Source organism: Falco rusticolus, chromosome 3, assembly GCF_015220075.1.
Source record: "Falco rusticolus isolate bFalRus1 chromosome 3, bFalRus1.pri, whole genome shotgun sequence".
Taxonomy (NCBI): domain Eukaryota; kingdom Metazoa; phylum Chordata; class Aves; order Falconiformes; family Falconidae; genus Falco; species Falco rusticolus.
This window is the reverse complement of record NC_051189.1, coordinates 80986465-81007247: the sequence shown is the minus strand read 5'-3', so window position 1 is coordinate 81007247 and position 20783 is coordinate 80986465. Positions and strand designations below refer to the sequence as shown.

The following is a 20783-nucleotide window of genomic DNA, read 5'->3' as shown; positions in this document are numbered from 1 at the left end:
GGTTGTCCCTGGCTGAGTATCTAGCACAAGGCAGGCTGGTGGGGCACAGATGCTGAACTGAACGAGAATGCCAATTAGCAACTTGAGCCTTTGTGTTGGCTACATTAATGTTTTACACTGAAAGCTCTCTGCATGGTGTTCTTGCGACAGTTGGCAGCAGGAGCCACTATCATAAATGTAACATGATGAAAGTTACTTTCCTGTCTCATACAACTGCTGAGGTATCTACCCAGTGGTGAAGCCATAAAAAAAGAGCAAGGCCTCTGCAAAGGGAGACCAGGGCCAAGCAGCCCTTCTGTGGCCTTGTGCAGTTGTTTCGTAAAACGGTACCAAATTAACAACAGAAGTGATGAGAAAGCTGTTCCAGCAACTCGGAAGGTGTAATAGGTGTGCCCAGCCAAGCAGTGCTCTGCTGTAACAGGGGACTGCTCTGATCGTGCTGGAAGTAGTGAAATCTGGTACCACCTGTGTCCGTACTGTCTGCAGGGTAAAAAAGCTGAAGTGATGTAGTGAACTCTTTTTCATACGCAGGCTCCGTCAGCAAGGGAATTAGTGGGTTAGTCCAGGATGGCCTCTGGGGTGGCTGCAAATCTAGGGCCTTTGCAGCAAAACAAGAAGTAAAACAGCTTGCAGGGGAGACTTCCTGTATCATCTAGACCATCCTTATCCACTTATTCATTGACTGACAAAATACTCCAAACAAATTTGGTCCATGATCTCTCTCTATAGATTCCTCATTAATTCTTCTTCCATAGTGTCTTACATAGTAGAAATATATATATTAACTCTGTTCGTTATTGTACATTCTCACCAGTTTGCCAGGTGCAGGAGTCAAACTGAACTAGCCTGTGATCTCCCAGAAATGGCCCTCATATCCTTGTCTTGCAGCAGGACTGGTTGATCCACTTACAGTACATAAAGATACCCTAGAGTGATGCAATGACTTCAGAATCAGGGAGGTGAAAGGGCATCTGGGTATGAAAAACAGGCTGACCTCTGGCAGATACTTCTCTTACATATTTAGCTGGAGAGCTGCTTTCAGGCTCAGCCATTGTACGCTGATCAGTGAAACAGGACAGCATTCAAAGCTCAGGTCTAGCAGCAGCCGTCAGCCTCACGTGGAGCAGACTGCAGCTGATGAAGGGCATCTCAGACTCTTCTTGCAGTAGAGAGGCATCTGTCACTAGCTGGAGATTCAGAGCCCCGAACTCCTATTGCAATACCAGTTTGGTGTTCTTTGGGGCTACCAGGAAGGTGCTTTTGTCTAGCAGGGTAATACTGGCCAGTGATTTTTCTCATTTTTACTGAATTTGCAGAAAAGGAGTTACTTGGGGCTCAGCAAAAGCTCAGATTTGTATTCATAGAATCATTTAGGTTGGAAAAGACCTTTGAGATTATCAAGCTCAACCGTTAACCCAGGGCTGCCAAGTCTATCACTAAACCATGTCCCTGAGCACCACATCTACATTTTTTAAACACCTCCAGGGATGGCGATTCTAGCACCTCCCTGGGCAGCCTGTTCCAATGCTTGACCACCCCTTCAGTGAAGAATTTTTTCCTAATATCCAGTCTAAACCTCCCCTGCCATAACTTGAGGCTGTTTCCTCCTGTCACTTGTTACCTGGGAGAAAAGACCAATCCCCACCTGCTTACAGCCTCCTTTCAGGTAGTTTTAGAGAGCAGTAAGGTCCCCCCTGAGCCTCCTTTTCTCCAGGCTAAACATCAGTTCCCTCAGCTGCTCCTCATAAGGTTTGTGCTTTAAACCCTTCACCAGCTTTGTTGCCCATCTCTAGACATGCTCCAGCCCCTCTACGTCCTTCTTGCAGTGAGGGGCCCAAAACCAAACACAGCATTCGAGGTGCAGCCTCACCAGTGCCAGGTACAGGGGCACAATCCCTTCCCTTGTCCTGCTGGCCACACTGTTTCAGATACCAGCCAGGGTGCTGTTGGCCTTCTTGGCCACCTGGGCACACTGCTGGCTCATGTTCAGCCGGCTGTCAGCCAGCACCCCCAGGGCCTTTTCCTCCAGGCAGCTTTCCAGCCACTCTGCCCCAAGCCTGTAGCGTTGTGTGGGGTTGTTGTGACCCAAGTGCAGGACGCAGCATTTCTCCCTGTTGAACCTTAGAATAGTCCTCAGCCCATCAGCCCAGCCTGTCCAGAACCCTCTGCAGAGCCTCCTGCCCTCCAGGAGATCAACAAGCCCACCCCCTTCTGCTGCCCCCCCCCTTCTGCTGTTTGCTTCCGTTTAAATGCAGCAGAATTTTAGGCCTGTGTGTGTTAGAAAATGTTACTTACATTGAGTAAGTGCAAAGAAGCATTTCTAGGATGATTAGGGGAGCAAAATACACATCTTAGGAGAATTAGAAGATCATGTCTTGTTTAGTATAGCCCAGCAAAGACTGAACGGGGGTGTGGTAACACTATAAATATATTTGAGAAGTAAATGTCAGCGAGGGGTATTGACTTCATCACATGATCAAATGTACAGTGAGTAATCCTGAATACATTTGGACTGGAAATCTAAATGCTTCCAGCTATCTGATGAATGAAGGGCTTGAATACTCTCCGGAGCACTGGAAGCAGTAGCTTTCAGTCTTGTAGGATGGAGCCTGAGAAGCTTATGGATGTAATTGTACAACACAATATAACAGACAAATGCCTAAAGATAGAAAATTAAGCTTATGTTATGAGTCCCTGGGCATCTGATTTGTCAGTATCCCCAAATGTGTGAGAAAATAGATTAGATCACTGTCAATTTGCATTATACTTATAATAATTCCATGCCTCAGGGCTTCCACTGGAGTTGGGAATGATTTTATTTTATTCCTCTTGATGCATGATTTATCCTCTACTGGTCTTTTTTTGCCTTCCTCTGCAGGTCTGCAGATAGTTATAGGTGGCATTAAAATCTTAGGGTGTATGTGTCCTGCTCATATACTCAGGATTAGGCCAGCTTTTAGACCTGGACCTCTAAAATTACAGTTATTTACCTAGATCAGCTTGGTAGGCACCACTGATTTCCTTTATAGCATGGGGGACAGCCTCCTCTCTAGAATTATTTATTATTATTATCTAGGTTTTATTTAGCGACTTCTGTGTAAACCTGCAAACACACACTTTTTCAACAAGCAAGTTACTTATTCATCTCTCCCTCCTTTGCCTGACTGCATTGTCCCAATGCTTACTAGCATCTCACTGGGCACCTTTGATTACTCATTATTTGTCTACCTCCTTTCATATTCCAAAGTGACAACGTCACTTATTTTTAAAAGGATATTCAGAGGAAAGGCATTTCCAGCAACAAACAAATGAATGAAGAAAACCTACACAAGTGTTCACTCCTGGTATGTGAAAGCCTGTAGAGATACACGTGCAGTCCCTGTCACTGTTGATACATCCTCCAAAGTTACCTTCTTCTCAGTGTTGGAAGTCCATCTGGCATTTCTAATCTCTTTCACTGAGTTAGATAAACAAAATTCTTGAGGTAACATCCACTCCGTGGACATGATAAACCCAGGTAAATGCAAAGGCTACCTGGGTAAATGAATAGCCATTATATCACAGCAACGGCATTTCAGAATGGGTGAGGTAAGCAATATCCTTGGAGAATATGATTGGATGTCTGCTTTTTAATGCTGCACAACATTGGAAATGTTCAGAAGAGGCTTTTATGTTCATGGTGTTCGCCTTCATGTATGGCTACTTATTGACTAAAAGGGATTTGCACCCAAGAATTCTGAATCATAGAACTTTGTGTCAGAGGTGACCATCCCATATACACACAGGTATTTTTAAATTCTTGCACTCATACACCAATGCAAGATATGGTCATGCCACAGTTTAATCCTGAGAAAAGTCTTACTGTAAAGCACAGAAATAATTCATAAATCTCTCCAGAAGTAATGCATCCTTTTACTTTGTTCCACCTTCAGCCTTGACATCTTCTGGCCATATTTTCATCTTACAGTACCACCTTTACAGTCATTCTGTAGCTGCTCAGTGAGGAAGCTGTATCTCATGGAATGGCTGGAGGAATGGCAACTATATGATGGTCACACTACCCTGGATGCAGAAATTCATTTGTCATTGCAGACAGTGACTCTGGATTTTCTGACTAAAATTTCTGAAGTTCTGAGATTGTGAACTTTTCCGGGCTTCTGTATATAACTGGAGAACCAAGGCTATCACTGAGGCCTTACAGCTCTCCTGTTTTAACTGGGAGCAAACAAAATGCATCTGAGCCCTAGGTAGCCCCTTTTTTGCAAAGTCTCCAGCTGGTGATAGATGGCTTTTTTTCCTTACTCCAGGAAGAGTCTGATGGGTGTCTTGCATTAGCTGCAGTCCACTCCACATGAAGTTGAGGGCTGGTGGCAGACCTGTTTCACTAGGTAGTGCACAGTGGCTGAGCCTGAAAGCAGCACTGCAGGTGCTCCAGTACTCTGGTGCTCAGCACCAAAGGGACACACAAATATGGCTTATTACCAGCTCAGAGCACTGGGTTAAGCCCCAGCTAGACAAAGGCACTAAGACTCTAGGTCACCTAAGTAACAGGTGGATGTCAGTGTGGAGCACACAAAATTAACACAGGGAGACCAACTTTACCTTTGTGTTCCCCTAAATCTCACCATATTTTCTAATTTTCTACTTTACAGCACACAGCCACAAGAAAGGTCAATTGCAATGCATTTATGGGTAATGAACTCTTCCTCCTTTTCCCTAAGATCTTGACATCAGCATTGTCATAACAATAGCGAGACATGCTTTAGCTTCCTGTTTCTCAATGACAATTATAAATCCCAAGCTACCATGGCAAAAGTTCAAAAGGGGTGAAAAAGGATTAGAGAAGCTAAATTATTTAAAAAATAGATTAGTTGCAAGATTACTGGTAATGGCTCAGTTCCTCAAAAGTGAGGAGTGTGTGTTTACATACACTGTCATACACTGTCACCAGGAATTGTGATCAAGTCCTCATACCCTGATCTTGGAGAAGCTGCTGCTGCCACCAGCTGGTAGTTCACTGGTTCCTTGGCTGGAGAGATGAGGAAGTCCAGGAAGGCAGGTAGGCCCTGAAGGAGGTCACATCTACAGAAAGTTACAGGAACATTGGTCCAGCCCAAAGTACATTTTGGAATTTGACAAAAGACAGGGCCTGTATTATGTTAATGGTATCAACCAAAGACAGAATTCACAGTCAGCAGTTACCCATGGGCATGGCTAGAACAGCAAGCATACTAAATTCATAGCATCAGACATGCAACACTGGTCCTTTCTACGATTAGATGACATTCATGTCCTTCACCACTTAGTTTCCAGAAATACATTTTGGGGTAGCAGCTCCTTTGTCCTCTGGAAGAAGAAATGTCAGTTTGTTGAGTGCTACACTGCAGCTTCTGCAAAGCCAGTGTAAGGAGGAATCTAGTCAGCACCATATTATATACCATACAAAGAACAAATGGTTTGTCACCCTGTGGCTGCAGTCATAGATGTTGTAAGAGCAGGGCTTTTGTCCCAGCTATGGGATCAGTGCAGGTCCTCTCCTGCCCGCTCTGTATACATGAAGATGCACACGGAGATTGTGGATTATCAGATGCTGTAGATAGGCTGCTGAGTTTGTCATTAGCAAGCCAAAAGATGGAGGCTTCTCTCTATTAGGTTTAGCAACAACATTCACTTTCTCCTTCAACATCTGCTACAAGAGGGCAGTAGGAACAAACCTGTGCTTGGGTCCTGGAAGCACCAGGAGGTACTACAGTCACTGGGCTACTGTGCAGTTCAGAAGATGTTTGCCAAGACTGGGATGGCTGTACTATACAGCAAATTTCAGCTGCTTTTTCATACCTGGTTGTTCCTGTGAAAGCTAATATGTTGCAATTAACTATAGCAGAAGAAATCAATAACTCCTTTGGTTTCTAAAGCATACTGCTTTATCTGGATGTCTGAGACAGAATGGATGACCCAAGACACTCTTGTTTCCAGACTAAGATATGGAAAATAGAAACAGAAAATCATCTTGGGTTTAAGACATGCCTTCACAGCAAATTAAATTAAGTCTGTGTACACCAAACCCACGAATACAACAGTGGTGCTTATTCTAAACACAAAAAAGATGGGTAGTGCTTATTCCAAACACAACCACGCAGTCGTAGCTGGCTATCACAGCAGAATCACATGCAACACCACTGCCTTCATAGTTTGACTGACTTACGTTGCCTCAATCTTTCTTTCCCAGTGAGGCCAAGCTCTCTTTCTCACCCACTGCCATGAGCCTTCATGACCTCTGAGTGTATCTATGCTGTACCAGGTGTTGCTTATCTGCTTCGGCCATTTTCAGATGCATATGTAGACTGACTGATCTCTGAATATCTGCAATCTCTGTGGCATATTCATTTGCCCAGCGATTTGTAAGGTGGCAACAGCCAGCAAGCCCCCAGTGTGCACTTTGTATTCCCACTGCACCTTACACAAAAATGCTGCTTGGCCATTTCAGATTTTTTTTTTTCTGTTGTTGCAAGGTGAGCTTCTGCCACTTTTAATACCAAGCCTGGTACTGCCATTGCCAGGGTTGCCAGATCTAGAGAGGCCACATGAGCACATCTGGCACTGAACCAATGCTCAGCAGCATAGCAGCAGTAATCCAGAATAGGATTGGCCTCCCTTCCCTTTTCCCTGCTCCTAGATTCTGTCTCTGTACCTCTATAACAACAATCACAAACAAGATGCACAATCCTCCATGAACCCTGGTAAAACCGGTGCCTTTCCTAAGTAAGACAGATAGTCTCCTGAAAACTTTCACTATTATTTCTGGTTTTCACCTGATTTCCCTCAGTCCAAACAAAATTTTGCCTCAGCTTCCCATGCCAGCCTCTGAGAGACATATCCACTATGATCCATCCACCACAGCAGGATCCGGGAGCTAATGCCTAGTGTGGGGCTTGGCTTACAGGGAAGTCCAGGTTGGGAGGGACACAGAAGGCCCAGCACCGTTGTGACTGCATGGGTGAGCTGGAGGCTAAATGTCATTCTTACTGGGACCACAGGAGATCAGGGGAAGGAGAAGGCAGGGGCTGCACCCTGAAGAACCTTCTTTGTTTCTCCAAGGCTGGACCACTCAACCAGCTTCCCAGCTTGGTCTCCTCTCACGCCCTGCCAAACACAGACAGACATTTTCTAGTGGGGAAGAGAGTTGACAAGTGCAGGTTGGTTGTTTACTTCACCTTCATGGCATATAGTCATAGTGACAGAGCTGGACAGGGGTTTAAATTGGGTCTTCATCCACTTCCACCCATCCTAACAAATCTTGCCACAAGAATCACACATATTCTTGGACTCTGAGCCAGTGGTGGCATTTGTATATGAAATGAAAAAGCAGAAAAATATGTGAAAACCAGAAGAAGAGGATCTATCCAGGCTTCTAGGTAAGGTATGTTTCTTTTTGAAAGTGTCTCATGAGGCGTGGCCAAGGCCTCATCCCTGTACCTGTGGTACCTGTCTAAAGGAGACTGTAAGCAAGTCTGCCACTGTGGTTCTGGTGATAAAGGAAAGAGAGAGTGGAAGTGTTGATGTCAACCCAGTAAGCACCAGGGTCTTGAGCAGGCAGGAGAGCAAGTAACTCCTGAATCAGTTTGTCTTACTTGCTTTCATAGAATCATAGAATCATTTATGTTGGGAAAGACCTTTTAAGATCATTGAGTCCAGCCACTAACAGCACTGCCAAATCCACCAGTAAACCAAGTCCTCCTGTTCTGAGAACAGATGGTCCCTTCCTCTTCCCTCAGCCTTCTCCTGGCAGCAGGGCAGGCTGTTCCCTAGCTGTGCACAACCAGCCTTCTCTATCACGGCCCCTGGGACACTCAGTGTCTTCTGTTTCTCCATCCTCTGCCAAGCAGCATGTGTCTGCCAAGGTGAGATCAGGCAGAACTTGCAGCTCCCTTTCAGAATTGTCCGTGGAGGGCAGAGAACCAAAGGAGATACGTTGGTCCCCAGCATCAACACACCACAGTGAATTTCATTCATATTGATTTTATAGGACAGCTCATATTGATTTTCTCTGCCAACACCTCCATCTCTAGGCCACATTTTTTTTCAGAGGTATTTTGCCTGGACGCACTGAAACCACACCTCAGAAGAACTGCTGGGGAAGAAGGGCCACCAGGCACTCCCCAGAGGGCTGAGCACAGTGGTGCTCTGAGGTTTTGTCTAAAAATCTGTGCTGGGGGGCAAAAGAGAAGCAGTAGGCACAGAGAAGAGCCAAGCTATATGTGAGATGGTCAGCACAAGAGGGTGCTTTTCCTACTCCATCTTTTCAGACTCCATGCTACAGAAAGCAGTCAGAGAGCCTGTGCTACTACTACAGCTGCCCTCTTGGAAAGTGAGGGACACTGAATGACCATGAAAATGGTGTTTTTATAATAAGATGATAAGCATGTACATGGTATAGCCTGAGACAGGGCTTGTGGCAACACGCAGAGACATAAGGCCAGTTGGGATGGTGTTGAACTAGTGGGCTGAGCAAGGCAAATCTGACACAATCTCATCCACACAGTTTGTAAGAATAGGACCCTGGAGCAATCCCTTATGCCAGACTTCAACTGGAATATGTCTCACATCAAGCTGGTCTAATCATTCTGAAATCACTTTTGGGAGCAATGTGGCAGACCAGGCGTGATCTGCTCCTGGAGCCACTCACGAGTAGGATTTTATTTGACAATATAGCCAGCAGAGTTCCCCAGGGGACTGCTACTGGCTGCTGGCATAATTTAATAGTTATATTGACTATCTGGAAGTAAATATAACACTGCAAATAAAAGAAAGAGTGTACGGAAAGGCCAGTGAAGTCATAAATAGTGGGGAGGCAGACTAAATTGAATAGTAGTGTTTGTAAAATAAATGCATTTTAATAAAAACAATTTGCAAAGTGATCTTACTAAGACAAAATTGTGCGAGTTCATGTAACTGGAGACTATATTCTCTATAGCAGCCAACTTTAAAGGAAGTTAGGGGTTGTAACGTACTGGATCAACACAAGCTTCCCATGGAATCTTGTGGCAAAGAGGAATTTTGCAGTCCTGCAGTGCATTAACAAGAAAGGATATGTGAGCAGTGCAAGGCATGGGACAACAGGGACCAATACCTCTGCAGAGACCAATGCCAGATTTTGTTGCGCAGGTCATCTTCCCTTGATATTGAAAAAATAGAAACACTGAAAAAGCTGAAAGTCATTAAAGAAAACGATGTAAAGAGTTCAGCGTGTTTAATTTATCATAGAGAAGTCTGGATGATGATTCAATTATTTGATTAAAGCACAGAAATGATATCTGAGAACAAAACTAATGGGGCAATAAAGCATTTCTTCATCAGGTGGACAGGTGTTGAAAGAATCGATAGCTATAAATTAGAGTCTTCCTCAGGCAACTTCTGTAAGTCAAACCTGTTTAAAGACCCTTCATGTTGATCAGGCTGAAGCCTGCAGTATTCACTGATTCCAGCCCCTCCTGCAGGACACCAGCACAAGCCCCAGGACTATTCCCAGCCCCAAGGCAACAGTGCTGGTAGCTCCATACTGGCCGTAACCATGGCTTGGCACAACTTGGTTGTTTAAACACTTTTCACCACAGGCTACAGGTATGATTCTTATTTTCTGATTTATTTTGGTTTGAACCCGTGTAGGCATTACTTCCTTTTTCTTGTGCACCATGAATAATAGACCCACCTTAGAAAAATGAAAAGTGCCAGGGAAGGGCACAAACCCAGGAACACTGGCATCCACACTGTTTAACTGTTACAAAGGTACCCAGCCAGCTTTTTCATCCAGACCACCAATATTCTTCCAGAACTGCTTTCAGGCACATTTCAGGAGTTGGAATACAAATACAATACAAATAACTGCTTCATGCCAGTTGGACTCAGTGCTGGAGAGTGGTTGGTCCCGGGTCCATTTCACTTGCTGGCACACATGGTCTGGGATCTTAGTAAATTTTGCTGCCTGGGATATTCTGATGCTTTCTTTACTGAATCTCTGGTAATGAAAAAAGTATTATTTTTAAATACAGTGCACTAGTTACTCTGAGTTACAGGTAGCAAGAGGCAAATCAGCCTTACTTGTTGGTATTATATAATGAGAAGAATATTTTTCTAAAAGTACAATATATGTTTGTATTTCCCACACCTGTGGAAAAAAAAATCACATGAAGCTACTTGGTAAATATTGAAAGCAACTCTGCATTTTGGAAGAATAGATCTTAATTTTGCTTTAAATGACATATGACAGCAATATGGATGCAATATAAACTGAGTCTGATGAATAAGAATAATGCTCCAGCGGAAGAAACCCAGATAATTCTGTTGATTTCTCAACACATTTTTAAAAAACAAAATTAATTAATCTTTTATGGGAAATTAAGGGTAATATGAAATAATTTTTTTATTTATGGTAGATCTAGATTGTCATTACACTATGGAAATAACATTCTTGTCCTGAAACATACATATAAGTCTTTTGCTGTGTCTTGCTGACCTCCTTGGAGCCAGAGTTGTGAGAACAGACTGTCATCCAATATCCTTTGCCATCAATAGAAATAGTCTCACGGGGTTCAGTTATCTTTGGATCAGGTCCCAGAAGATCTCAAGACTTAACAGGACTTGGAAGAGCAAAAATTATTGTATGAACAAAACCCTGCTCCTGCTGCTTCTTAAATAAATAAATTTAGATGCTCTCAATAAAACTGAGATCCAGCCATGATACATAAATGCATCATCCTGCTAATTTGTGTAAGACGTATTATTTCAAGTCATTAATGAGCCAGTTGCTAGATACCAAATCTGTACGGAAAAAATAATTACACTTCTTATTCAGCTGAATAGTGGGATTTTAAAAATTGTTTATTTTATTGTATCACATTATTTTTATGCAGTAAAATGTGAAAATACAGCATGCTTCTGAGTGAGTCAAAGAACATCCTAAACATAAATACCATCAGCCTGATATATCAAGAGCAGATAAGTGGTGTTCTCTGTGCTGCTTACATCTATATCTCTGCTTCTCTTTTGCTTATCATCTGTTGTAATTAAAACAAAGAATAGCTGGCTCATAAAATGGAATTCTTAGGCAGGTGATGCTCCCAGTTAATGACCTGAAATTTCAACCTCTATTTCTGGGTCTGCAGAACGAGAAGGAAGCAATTGGTGCATTAGATACAACCACGCAGAAGAAAATAGCAACAAAGTCAGACAGAAAGTGAGAAAGACAGAAGGAAAGAAGACATGCATCATTGGAACTCCATGTGTTTTGTTTTCTTTGTTCAGTTCTTCCACTTTATTGGCCAGCAGCAGAAAACAGGAGCTCAGAGGAGAATCACAGTTCCAGAGGTGGACAAACAGATGAATTATTTGCCACTTTTTAAATTTCTGAGAAGAAAAAGTGACAATATCAGCACTTTCAGTAATTAATCTTAAACACTGCATTGTGCCATATTACACTGCAGAATTCATTTATCTGGTGTATATATACCACCAAATAAGAAAACAGTGATCTGAGCTTTTTCCAGACCTGAAGGCCACATAAATCAACGGCTTTATGCTCTGCTTGGTAAGAAACCACTATGCAATTGGTCTGCATCCTGCACAGCACAGGCCATTGTTTGAAAATTCAGGCAGGCAGATCTTGTTAACAGTAACCATGCAGATTCAGATAAAAGCTCCATCTGGGCCAGTATCCTGTGCTCAGCAGTAACCAGAAGCAAATGCTAAAGAGATTCTGTGAGACCTCTCCTGGGCTTGGACTACCTTTGGCTCATGGGATTTCCTGAGCCAGGTATGGTTTATCTTCCTGTCTCTGATTCTCTCTACCAAGCAATAGTCCCATTTCCCCTCTGACCTGGCTAAACTTTTGCTGTCCACAGCATCCACTGGTAAATAGTCCTGCAAGGCTGCTAAACCTTGCATGACAAACATCACCTCTTTCTGCATGCTTTGAAGCTGTCTCCTGTTGGCTGCAATTTGATGGCTCCTAGTTTTCATTCTGGAAGACAGTTTAAGCTCCAGACCACTCATGGCTTTGTAGACACAGCAAAGTATCAGCCATAGCTCTCTTCAGTGGGCTCTCCCTCAAGCCAAAGATTCCCCATCTATTTGTGTTTTCCTAGTACAGAAGCCACCTCACACCTACAGTCATCTTGGAAGCCCTTCTCTGACTTTGTTCCATCTCTACTCCAGGGAACCAGAACTGCACACAGTATTCAAGGTTGGGATGAACTGTGGATTTATGCAGTAGCACAATGACATTTTCTACTTGTTCTCAAATTCCTAACAATTCCTAATGACCACTCCTGAGCTGATGTTTTCATGGGACTTTATATTTCAGTCTTTGAGTTTGCTCCTGTATGGTAATGGTCAAGAGGCCACGAATCTTCATGTGAAACCAGGATCTTTTTGCTTGCTGTGTGTTTCGCTTTACATTATCTGTCTGCATTTCTTCTGAAACTCTTTCCTAGCCACCAAACCTTTTCAGGTCCTTCTGCAGTTTTCTATAATCCATATTCATCTTCACTCTGCCAACTAACTTTCTTATAAGCCAATTTTCTCATTGCACCTTCTGATCTCTTTTCTGGGTCATCTATGAACACATTGAAGGGCACAGTTTTCAGCTTAGTTCCCTGCAGATCTTCTCTGGGAACGATTCTCCCCTACAAAAATTAGATGTTTGCTACTATCCTGCATTTCCTATCTGACAATTGGTTCTTTATTCAGTTTAGGATTTCTCCCCTTATTCTGCTGCTTTAGTTCCTTAAATACTTTGCTTAAGGATTTCACCAAAAGCTGATGGCAAATTCAAGTGGATTGTATCAATTAGATCACTCTTATCTACATGCTTACTGACCCCTTGAAAAATTCATTAAAGGTTTGCAAACCAGGCTTTTCTTTTATGTAATCTGTGCTACATTTCCCAAATGGGTCATATTGATCCACATGGCCTCTCATTCTATCCTTTATTACAAACCCTACTTAACTGCCCAGTGCAGATGCCCAGCTTACAAGCCAGTAATTGCTCACTCTTTGTATGGAAATCAGGGTAGGAGTGAAATATGCTTACTTACACCATGAATCCTGATATTTCCTTTCAAAATCCTTCTGTCTCTATGTACCTATTAATAATTTTCTGTCTCCTCTTTCTCTCTCTCTCTTTCCATTGGAACATGTGTTTCTTTGTTTTACTTTTCCCCCCCCCCCCTCAAATAGGAAAACACTGCCCAAGTTGGTGATCAAGAGAAAAATTTAACAACTGGTAATAGATTTATAGCAATTTTTAATCTTAAGAGCACTTCACACATTTTTCTAACAAAATTCATTAATCTAACCTAACCAGCCTAGTAAATATAGATTTAAGATGGGCTGGATATCTCTACATTTCATGTTCAACTTCCTTTTTTTTTTTTTTCTGTCAGATACTTTACCTGAGTTAGATGTGGTAATGGACATCTATAAGATTTCAATCATCACAAGCAAAGTAGAAACCACGTTTGCTCAGTTCCAACAGCCAAAGGCTTTCCCACAAACAGGAAGGAGAGGCTGCCTTAACAGTACCTCAAAGTCCATTTTTCTGCTGAATTTAAAGCAAGTTATTCTGCTCCGTGCTTCTGTTGAATGTGTTTGCCTATAAGCAAAGATGAATATACAGCAACTCTTTTTGTTTGAAACCCAGCCTCTTGTGCCTGCAGAGTCACGTCTGACACAATCACATGTATTTAGACTGTTCTTTCAAAATTTGTCCCCCACCCCCACTTCTTCAAATGCAAATCTAATCTGGTAAGTACACCATATTCTACATTCTTCCTTCCCAAATATTAGAAAAAGCTATTCTGTTCCTCAGACCAAAATCTCTCATGTGATCAGTGCAAAGTACTTATATTAAAATCTCATAATCTTGGGACTTCTGCTGCCCAGAGAATGTTCTACCAGCTATGGAAGCAGGATGGTCAGCAACTACTGATCAATAGACAATGGATTTGTTTTATCATAGGATGGAAATACTTGTCAAGGCCTAGAACTGATTAAATGCTTTTTGCAGCCTAGGATTGTTTTCACAATTTCACATTTACACAGTACTTTATTTTCCTTAATATTTAGTGCTCTCTACAGTCACTCACTTTTCAGTTTTGGGTTAGCGTACTTAATCATATGAACTCCTGAATATTCAACAAGGACCCAACTAGCATGGTAATCCCGAACAGAAACTGACCATTAGAGCACTTCTTACATTTTTGTTGTTGTCATTGATATAATAAATGGAAAAATAAAACTAATAAAAAGATAACATCCAATAAATTAACAATTGCTGAATTTGATGGTTCTCACTGTGGAACAGAAACAGTCACAAGTTTTAGCTACAAATGCATAAAATATATTAAATCTGTTGATTGAATATAATATCTATTTATTTTATTTTAGCTCATTTCAAACATTCATTCAAATCCTTCATTGTGAATCAAAGCATCAGATTCTTATCTGCCGACATTACTGGACTGATCTAAGATTCAACTGGAAAGAGACATACTGGAAATATTTTTAAAACATACAGTTATTGTGGTATGCCACAAGAATTTAAGCATGTCAGATAATCTTCCCACAGAGAAGATGATAGCTTGATTATTTAATATAGACTGTTATTTTGTCACCAGGTAATTTCCATCGTGGTTTTTATTACCAAGTGAACTTCTGTCTGTTACCATTTCTATTTCTTACACAGTTTAGAAAAAAACACTTGTAATTAGCAGACATAAGACAGGTGGGGAAGGTAAGGAACCCTTATCAGACATAAGACAGGTAGGGAAGGTAATGAACCCTTATCAGATAATCAGTCACGAAGTCCTCCATTTCTTTTTGTGTGGTATGCCGAACTCTGTTTTCCCATTGCTCAAGCAATACTTCATTTTGGCACAAAGTAGAACAGCCCCAGGGACCGAACAGACCCCACTGCTAAATATATCCTAGCCTCTGAGGTCAGAGCTTTTTGTAGGCTCTGATCCTTGTGGATAAAAAAGAGAGGTTAGAATCCAGGTGTCCTGAACTCTGGGTGTACATTTTTGTTACCAGATAAAAGGGAAGTCTGAGAGCTCCTTTAGTGAGTGGGATCGGGCATGGGCTGGGCATATCTACTGATCAGACACGAGGTGTGAAACAGGCAGAAAAATATCTGCTCATTAGATCTATGCAGTTACCCGTATTGCAGTTGCATGTATGGCCTTTACCCACGAGTTGGGTCCCTTTGTGCTAAGGACATCACAGAGATGATCCCTGACCCTGGCCCTTAGCAGCAAGACAGCAGCTTGCAGTTGTGTATAACGAGGCAAGTAATTTAATGCGGAATTTGGTGGGACTTAGTGAAGTGATAGGACAGCCATGGGCAGACCTCACCTAGCAGTGAAAGGGCAGCCTGTGGAAAAGCACGAAGCCACATTTTTGAAAAGCTTTCGAGAAGGGAGTGGGTTCTGCGCTGCAAATGGATCAGGTTCAACCAACATCTGGTACAGGGTGGGGGTGGGAAGCAAATCGGAGCCAGGCACAAGTTTTGGATGGGTCTAAATATGATGCACGTTTTAATGGCTACACAATGCAGGAAGGGGAACAGCTCAAAAGCGGAGAAATTCCAGATGGTGGTCTAAAAATACAAGCAATGTGCTACTGTTTGTTGAGGACTGAGAAAAGGGTAATTGACCAAAAGCCCCAATGAGAGTCAATTACAGCAGTTCTACAGGAGTGGACTAGCAAGAAAGACTGGAACCATAAGTCAAGCAGAGAGGCGCTTCAGGACCTGGATGCAGCAGCCCACCTCTGGCAGGCCAGAGCGATTAGGGAGTTTTCAGGACCCACCGTTTCGAGGGGGTGCTGGCAATTTTTTTCGAAGATGTTATTAATCACATTGTGTGCTTCCTGCTCCACTGGGATCTACTGAAAAATTCCTGGAGATGTTATATGGTAACAAAGGAAAGGAAAGCAGTGCCAAGGGCTACTGAATGATCCCTATTGTCAAACTCCAATTATCTGGCATTTATAAAAGGTGCTAATTATAATTGAGTATTGATTACCTTCAGGGTAAAACATATTTCTCATTATTTACGATCACGTGTTTGATGACCCCGGGACGCCCAAAGCAAATAATGACTTGCGCAGCTTAGGGTTTATAGATCTCATTTGTGTCTCGAATTCATTCCCCGCCGGCCCGGCCCAGCCCCCCACCCCGCGCAGCGAGGCGCGGCACGGAGCCGAACCACCAGCAACGCCAAACGGCTGCCGAGCTGCGGGCGGGGGCGCAGCGCGCGCACTCAGCCGCGCGCCGGGGCAGCCGCCCACCGAGTTGCGGCGGCGGGAGGGGGCGCGGAGGGCGTGGCTCGCGGGCGGGGGCGTGGCTTCCGGGCGTGGGGGCGCGGCCTGGGGCCGGCGGGGCGCCGCACCAGCTGCCCCGCCTCCCTCCTCCCGCGCGTGCGCGAGCGGCCGGAAGCGCGGCGGCGGCGGCGGCGGCGGCGATGGCGGTGGCGGAGAAGTTCGACTCTCTGGAGGAGCATCTGGAGAAGTTCGTGGAGAACATCCGGCAGCTTGGCATTATCGTCAGCGACTTCCAGCCCAGCAGCCAGACGGGTCTCAACCAGAAACTGTGAGGGGCCCGCCGCTCCGCCGCCCCTCTCCGTGGCCAGGCCAGGCCGCGGGGCTCTTGCCGCCGCCCCCAGCCCGGTGCCTCAGGGTGTCGGAGGCCCTGCCGGCGGGCCGGGCACCCTGCCGCGCTAGCGGAGCGTGGGGGTCGCGGCAGGGGGGGTCGCCAGGGTCTCCCTCGCTGGGCGTCGTGTCAGCGGCCTCGCAGCCGGGTGAGGGTGAGGGTGAGCGCCGCGCGCCCCTCTGGCTAAACCCGACCCGCTTTCTCCTTACAGGAATTTCATGGTGACGGGCTTGCAGGACATCGACAAATGCCGGCAGCAGCTTCACGATATCAGCGTGCCCTTGGAGGTTTTTGAGTAAGTAACTTTGTACCTGGAAGGGAAGGTGCTGTGGTCGGTGTGATTTGAGGTGGCGTGTCTGTGCGGCAGGGGTGTTTTCCTTGAGGGCTGCCTGTTTCTTAAACCCCGTCTTCTGAATGCCTGACGGGAATGTCAGCAGGCAGGTGAGAAGTACCTGCAGCCTGTGAGAAGGTGGAAGGGTAAAAGAAGTGGTAAATTGTACACCTGCTTTTGGACCTCCTTTTTTTACTATTATATATATATATAAATATAAATATAAAATTTACTTAAATATTATTTATATTATTTAAACTGTAATTTGTATTTACACGTGTAGGCAGTCAGACAGATTCTGTCAAATCTAGTGGTTCAGTAAGTAAGCTTTCATTTTTGAAATATACTTTTACACAAGATTAGAATCAGCACTTTATAAAGTTGGAGGTGAAAATGAATTAGGCCAGTACTTAGATGTTTAGTTTCAGTATTGGTAGTCTTGTTAGCAGAGAATTAGAACGTTAAAAAAATCATGAACATAGAGGGAGAGTGATACAAGACCGCTTTTACAATATAGCTGACAAGTTAATTTACTGGTGTTACTTGTAAATCCAAATGTCACTAGCTCACTATATTCTAGTGTATTAGTGGCTATACAGGACTCTTTGCAGTTGCGCTTTCACTCTATCTGTAAATCTGTGATGACAGTCTTAAACGTTCTGTTTTCTTCATTCACTGATGTAATTTCCCTTTGTCAGACACACCACAAAGCAAAAAGACACAGGTTTGTTAATACAGGTGTGTTAATTTTTACTCTTTACTATGGTATGTATTCTTCCTCTTCGTCCTTGAATTGTTGGGTGCTATATTCCTATGTGCTTATTGCTCACCATGTACTAACTGAAGTACTTTATGGTTAGTGCCCTTTCAGTTGCTTGGAAAAGGGCCATCGTTCACCATTCATGTGAATGGGTGCCTGTGAGGAACTAGCTAGTTTTACTTTTTGTTTGCTTTTAATACTTTTTTCAAAGCTTCAGGCTTTCTAGAAACAGAGATTTAAAACAGTGTACCAAGATAGACGTTTGCTGTCCATGGCCTACTCCTCCTTGAGCTATCTTTTGAAAATGGCTGAGTTAAACTGTGTTTTTTAAAACACACGTTTCAGATAACAGTAGTAACAAAAAGACAGCAAGGTGAGTAATTCTATACTTTGGAGAACATCCTAGTAGGAATATGATCGTTTAGGTAGTATCTTTTCTATTTTCAGATACATAGATCAAGGCCGCAATCCTCAGCTTTACACTAAAGAGTGTCTAGAGCGAGCTTTGGCAAAAAATGAGCAAGTAAAAGGAAAAATTGACACAATGAAGGTAAATCAGAAATGGCAATGCCAATGTAATAGTGTATTTGATAAGATTTTATTTTTCTATAAATATGTGGGTGTTTTTTCACTTTTGCAGTTATTCCCTTATTAGGTGATTTGTATTAGGAATTGCTCTGCATCCCTGTATCTTAACTGATGCTAATATAGCTGTTCTGGAAAGGAAATAGTAATTCATCCCACAGCTGGAGATGGAGATGTCGCTATGATTTTATTTTGATTAAAGATGTATGTAGCATTACAGGTCTTTTTTTGTGTGTGTGGTTTGTTGTTTCCATTTGAATACTAGTGAACCCCTCGCACTGTTTTAATGTACCTTGTAGCTATGATGTTTGTAAATTTAGAAACAAGCAAAACAGAAGGGATATTGTTCCTGTCTTGAATGGATCTTAGAGTATTAAAATATCAAACGTGCTATATAAGCATGAGTTAATCTTTATAAAAATTACTGAAAAGGTATGCCAGTGTTCAGGGTTTTCTGAACTTGCACTTTCATTTAATATGAACCTAAGCATTCTTTTATACTATTTAACTGCTGGAATTACTGCTGCAAAACACAGAAAAGGAAGTTTAGTGAGATTTGAGAAAGGGCTGTTTGTGTTTCAGAATGTTCTTTGACTGAACTTAAAATTAGTGTGGAGGATGGCAATTTGTGCTGCAGAATGTAGATGTATCTCCATACATTCTAACCTGCTCTTTGTTTTGGTATGCTCTGTGCTTGTAAAGTTGTAGAAATACGTAATTCTTCCTAAGCTACGTGTAAGTTCCTTTTTGGAGGTGGAGAGTATTCCATGTCAAATCAAGAGGACATGTCCTTTATCAACTTTGCTTAATAAAGTCAGACAGATATTGATGTACTGGAGAGGTCCAACTACTTTGTTTTTCTTAGGTGAAAATAGTTAATTTATGGGAAATTAAAAGCATTTTAGTTTAGTGCTTTCCTAGTGGATTTCACTTGAGTATTTTCTGTGAATTTTCTAAAGAGTAACTTTCCTGGTTTGTGTGTGGGGGTTTGGGTTGGTGTGGGGGTTTTTTTGGGTTTTTTTTGGGGTTTTTTTTTTTTTTTTATTTGGGGGGGGGGGAACAACCATTCTCTTAGGTCACTGAAATGTAGAACTGTGTTGTGTGCAGATGTTCCTGTTCATCAGATAACATTGCTTGATGAAATCTAAAGAAATTGTGCAGATGATGTATATACATTTTTTCTCTTTCCAGAAATTTAAAAGTCTGTTAATTCAAGAACTGACAAAAGTGTTCCCAGAAGACATGGCAAAGTACAAAGCTATTCGAGGAGAAGATCCTCCTCCTTAAGCTGGTCTTTGATAGGTCTAAAAATGTCAATTCCATAAACTGACACCACTCTATAAAAACATTGATGGGAGAGAGGGGGAATCCAAGCTGTCATAACAACTGTATTAAAAATGGCAGTGATGGACTGTAAAGGAGCTTGATGATTGCTGATGGTTCTGGTCTGAAGCTACTGAATCTTTCTGAAGAGTTCTACTCAAAAGATTGCAGTTGAAACTTCCTATGGTAATCTCTTCTTTCCTGAAAGGTTTTGGAGATACAGGTGCCTACAGGTCATCCATACATAGCACTTCCCACAAAATACGTTTCCAGAGCAGATAATCATGTTTTTTGTCTTCTGAAAAGTGTGCTCCAGGGTTGTGGGCTCATCTGTTTTTAAGAGAAATGTATTGACTGTTTTTCATTTGTAAACTGCTTTGTTTTTTATTACAGTACAAAACAGTTGACTGCTTTTGTCTTGCCAAATTCTACTGAACGGGAGCCTGTCAGGGGCTGCAGTTTTCATGTGTCATAATGAATTGCAGCCAAGAAAGCCTTCATATATTCTTGTTTTGTTCAATGAACTGCAGTGCAGATGGCTGAGAATATAGAAAGTGAGCATATTCGGGGACTAGCTCAACAATGTTAACATTTTCTGTAGTATTTAATGTAAGCTTTTGTTCTATTCATTTTCTGTAAGCGGATTGTTGAATAAAAATCTGGAAAAAAAATATCCAGCATTTTTCTGTTGTCTGCTACTTTCGTAGCTTTCAGTTCATTCTCCAAACAATAGCCTTGGAGTGATAGAAATAAAATGTATGTCAGAACTTGGCTGTTAAAAGTTTGTGTCTGAAGATAATGTTAACTTGGTATTTTGGTTTTGGAGAAAGCTTCTCTTGTAGTACCTGTAGGAGGCGATCTTGGGGGTCAGCAATTGTCACCTGAGGTGTTTCTGGTTAGCTGCAAACTTAGGTGAAATCTGTAACTGTGCATAGATAAGAGTTCCAACACAAAACAGCATGTTGGGTGCACTACCCGTGGGCATAGTGCACGTGTGGAAGACTAATTTTACAGTGGAAACAAGAGGACCTCTCTTGATCTTGGGGATTTGTGAAACTTGAACTATTTGTGCTTACATT

At 42.6% G+C, this 20783-nt stretch overlaps 1 protein-coding gene across 1 annotated transcript; it reads left to right on the top strand.

Moving 5' to 3' along the window:
- The first annotated feature begins 15393 nt into the window (after positions 1 to 15393).
- Positions 15394 to 20377, top strand: MED10 (mediator complex subunit 10). The gene is made up of 5 exons (XM_037380019.1): positions 15394 to 15525; positions 16179 to 16645; positions 16917 to 17000; positions 18244 to 18346; positions 19573 to 20377. Exons 1-5 carry the CDS (start codon positions 15394 to 15396, stop codon positions 19666 to 19668), a joined length of 882 nt encoding a protein of 293 aa, XP_037235916.1. The 3' UTR covers positions 19669 to 20377.
- Positions 20378 to 20783: the final 406 nt, after the last annotated feature.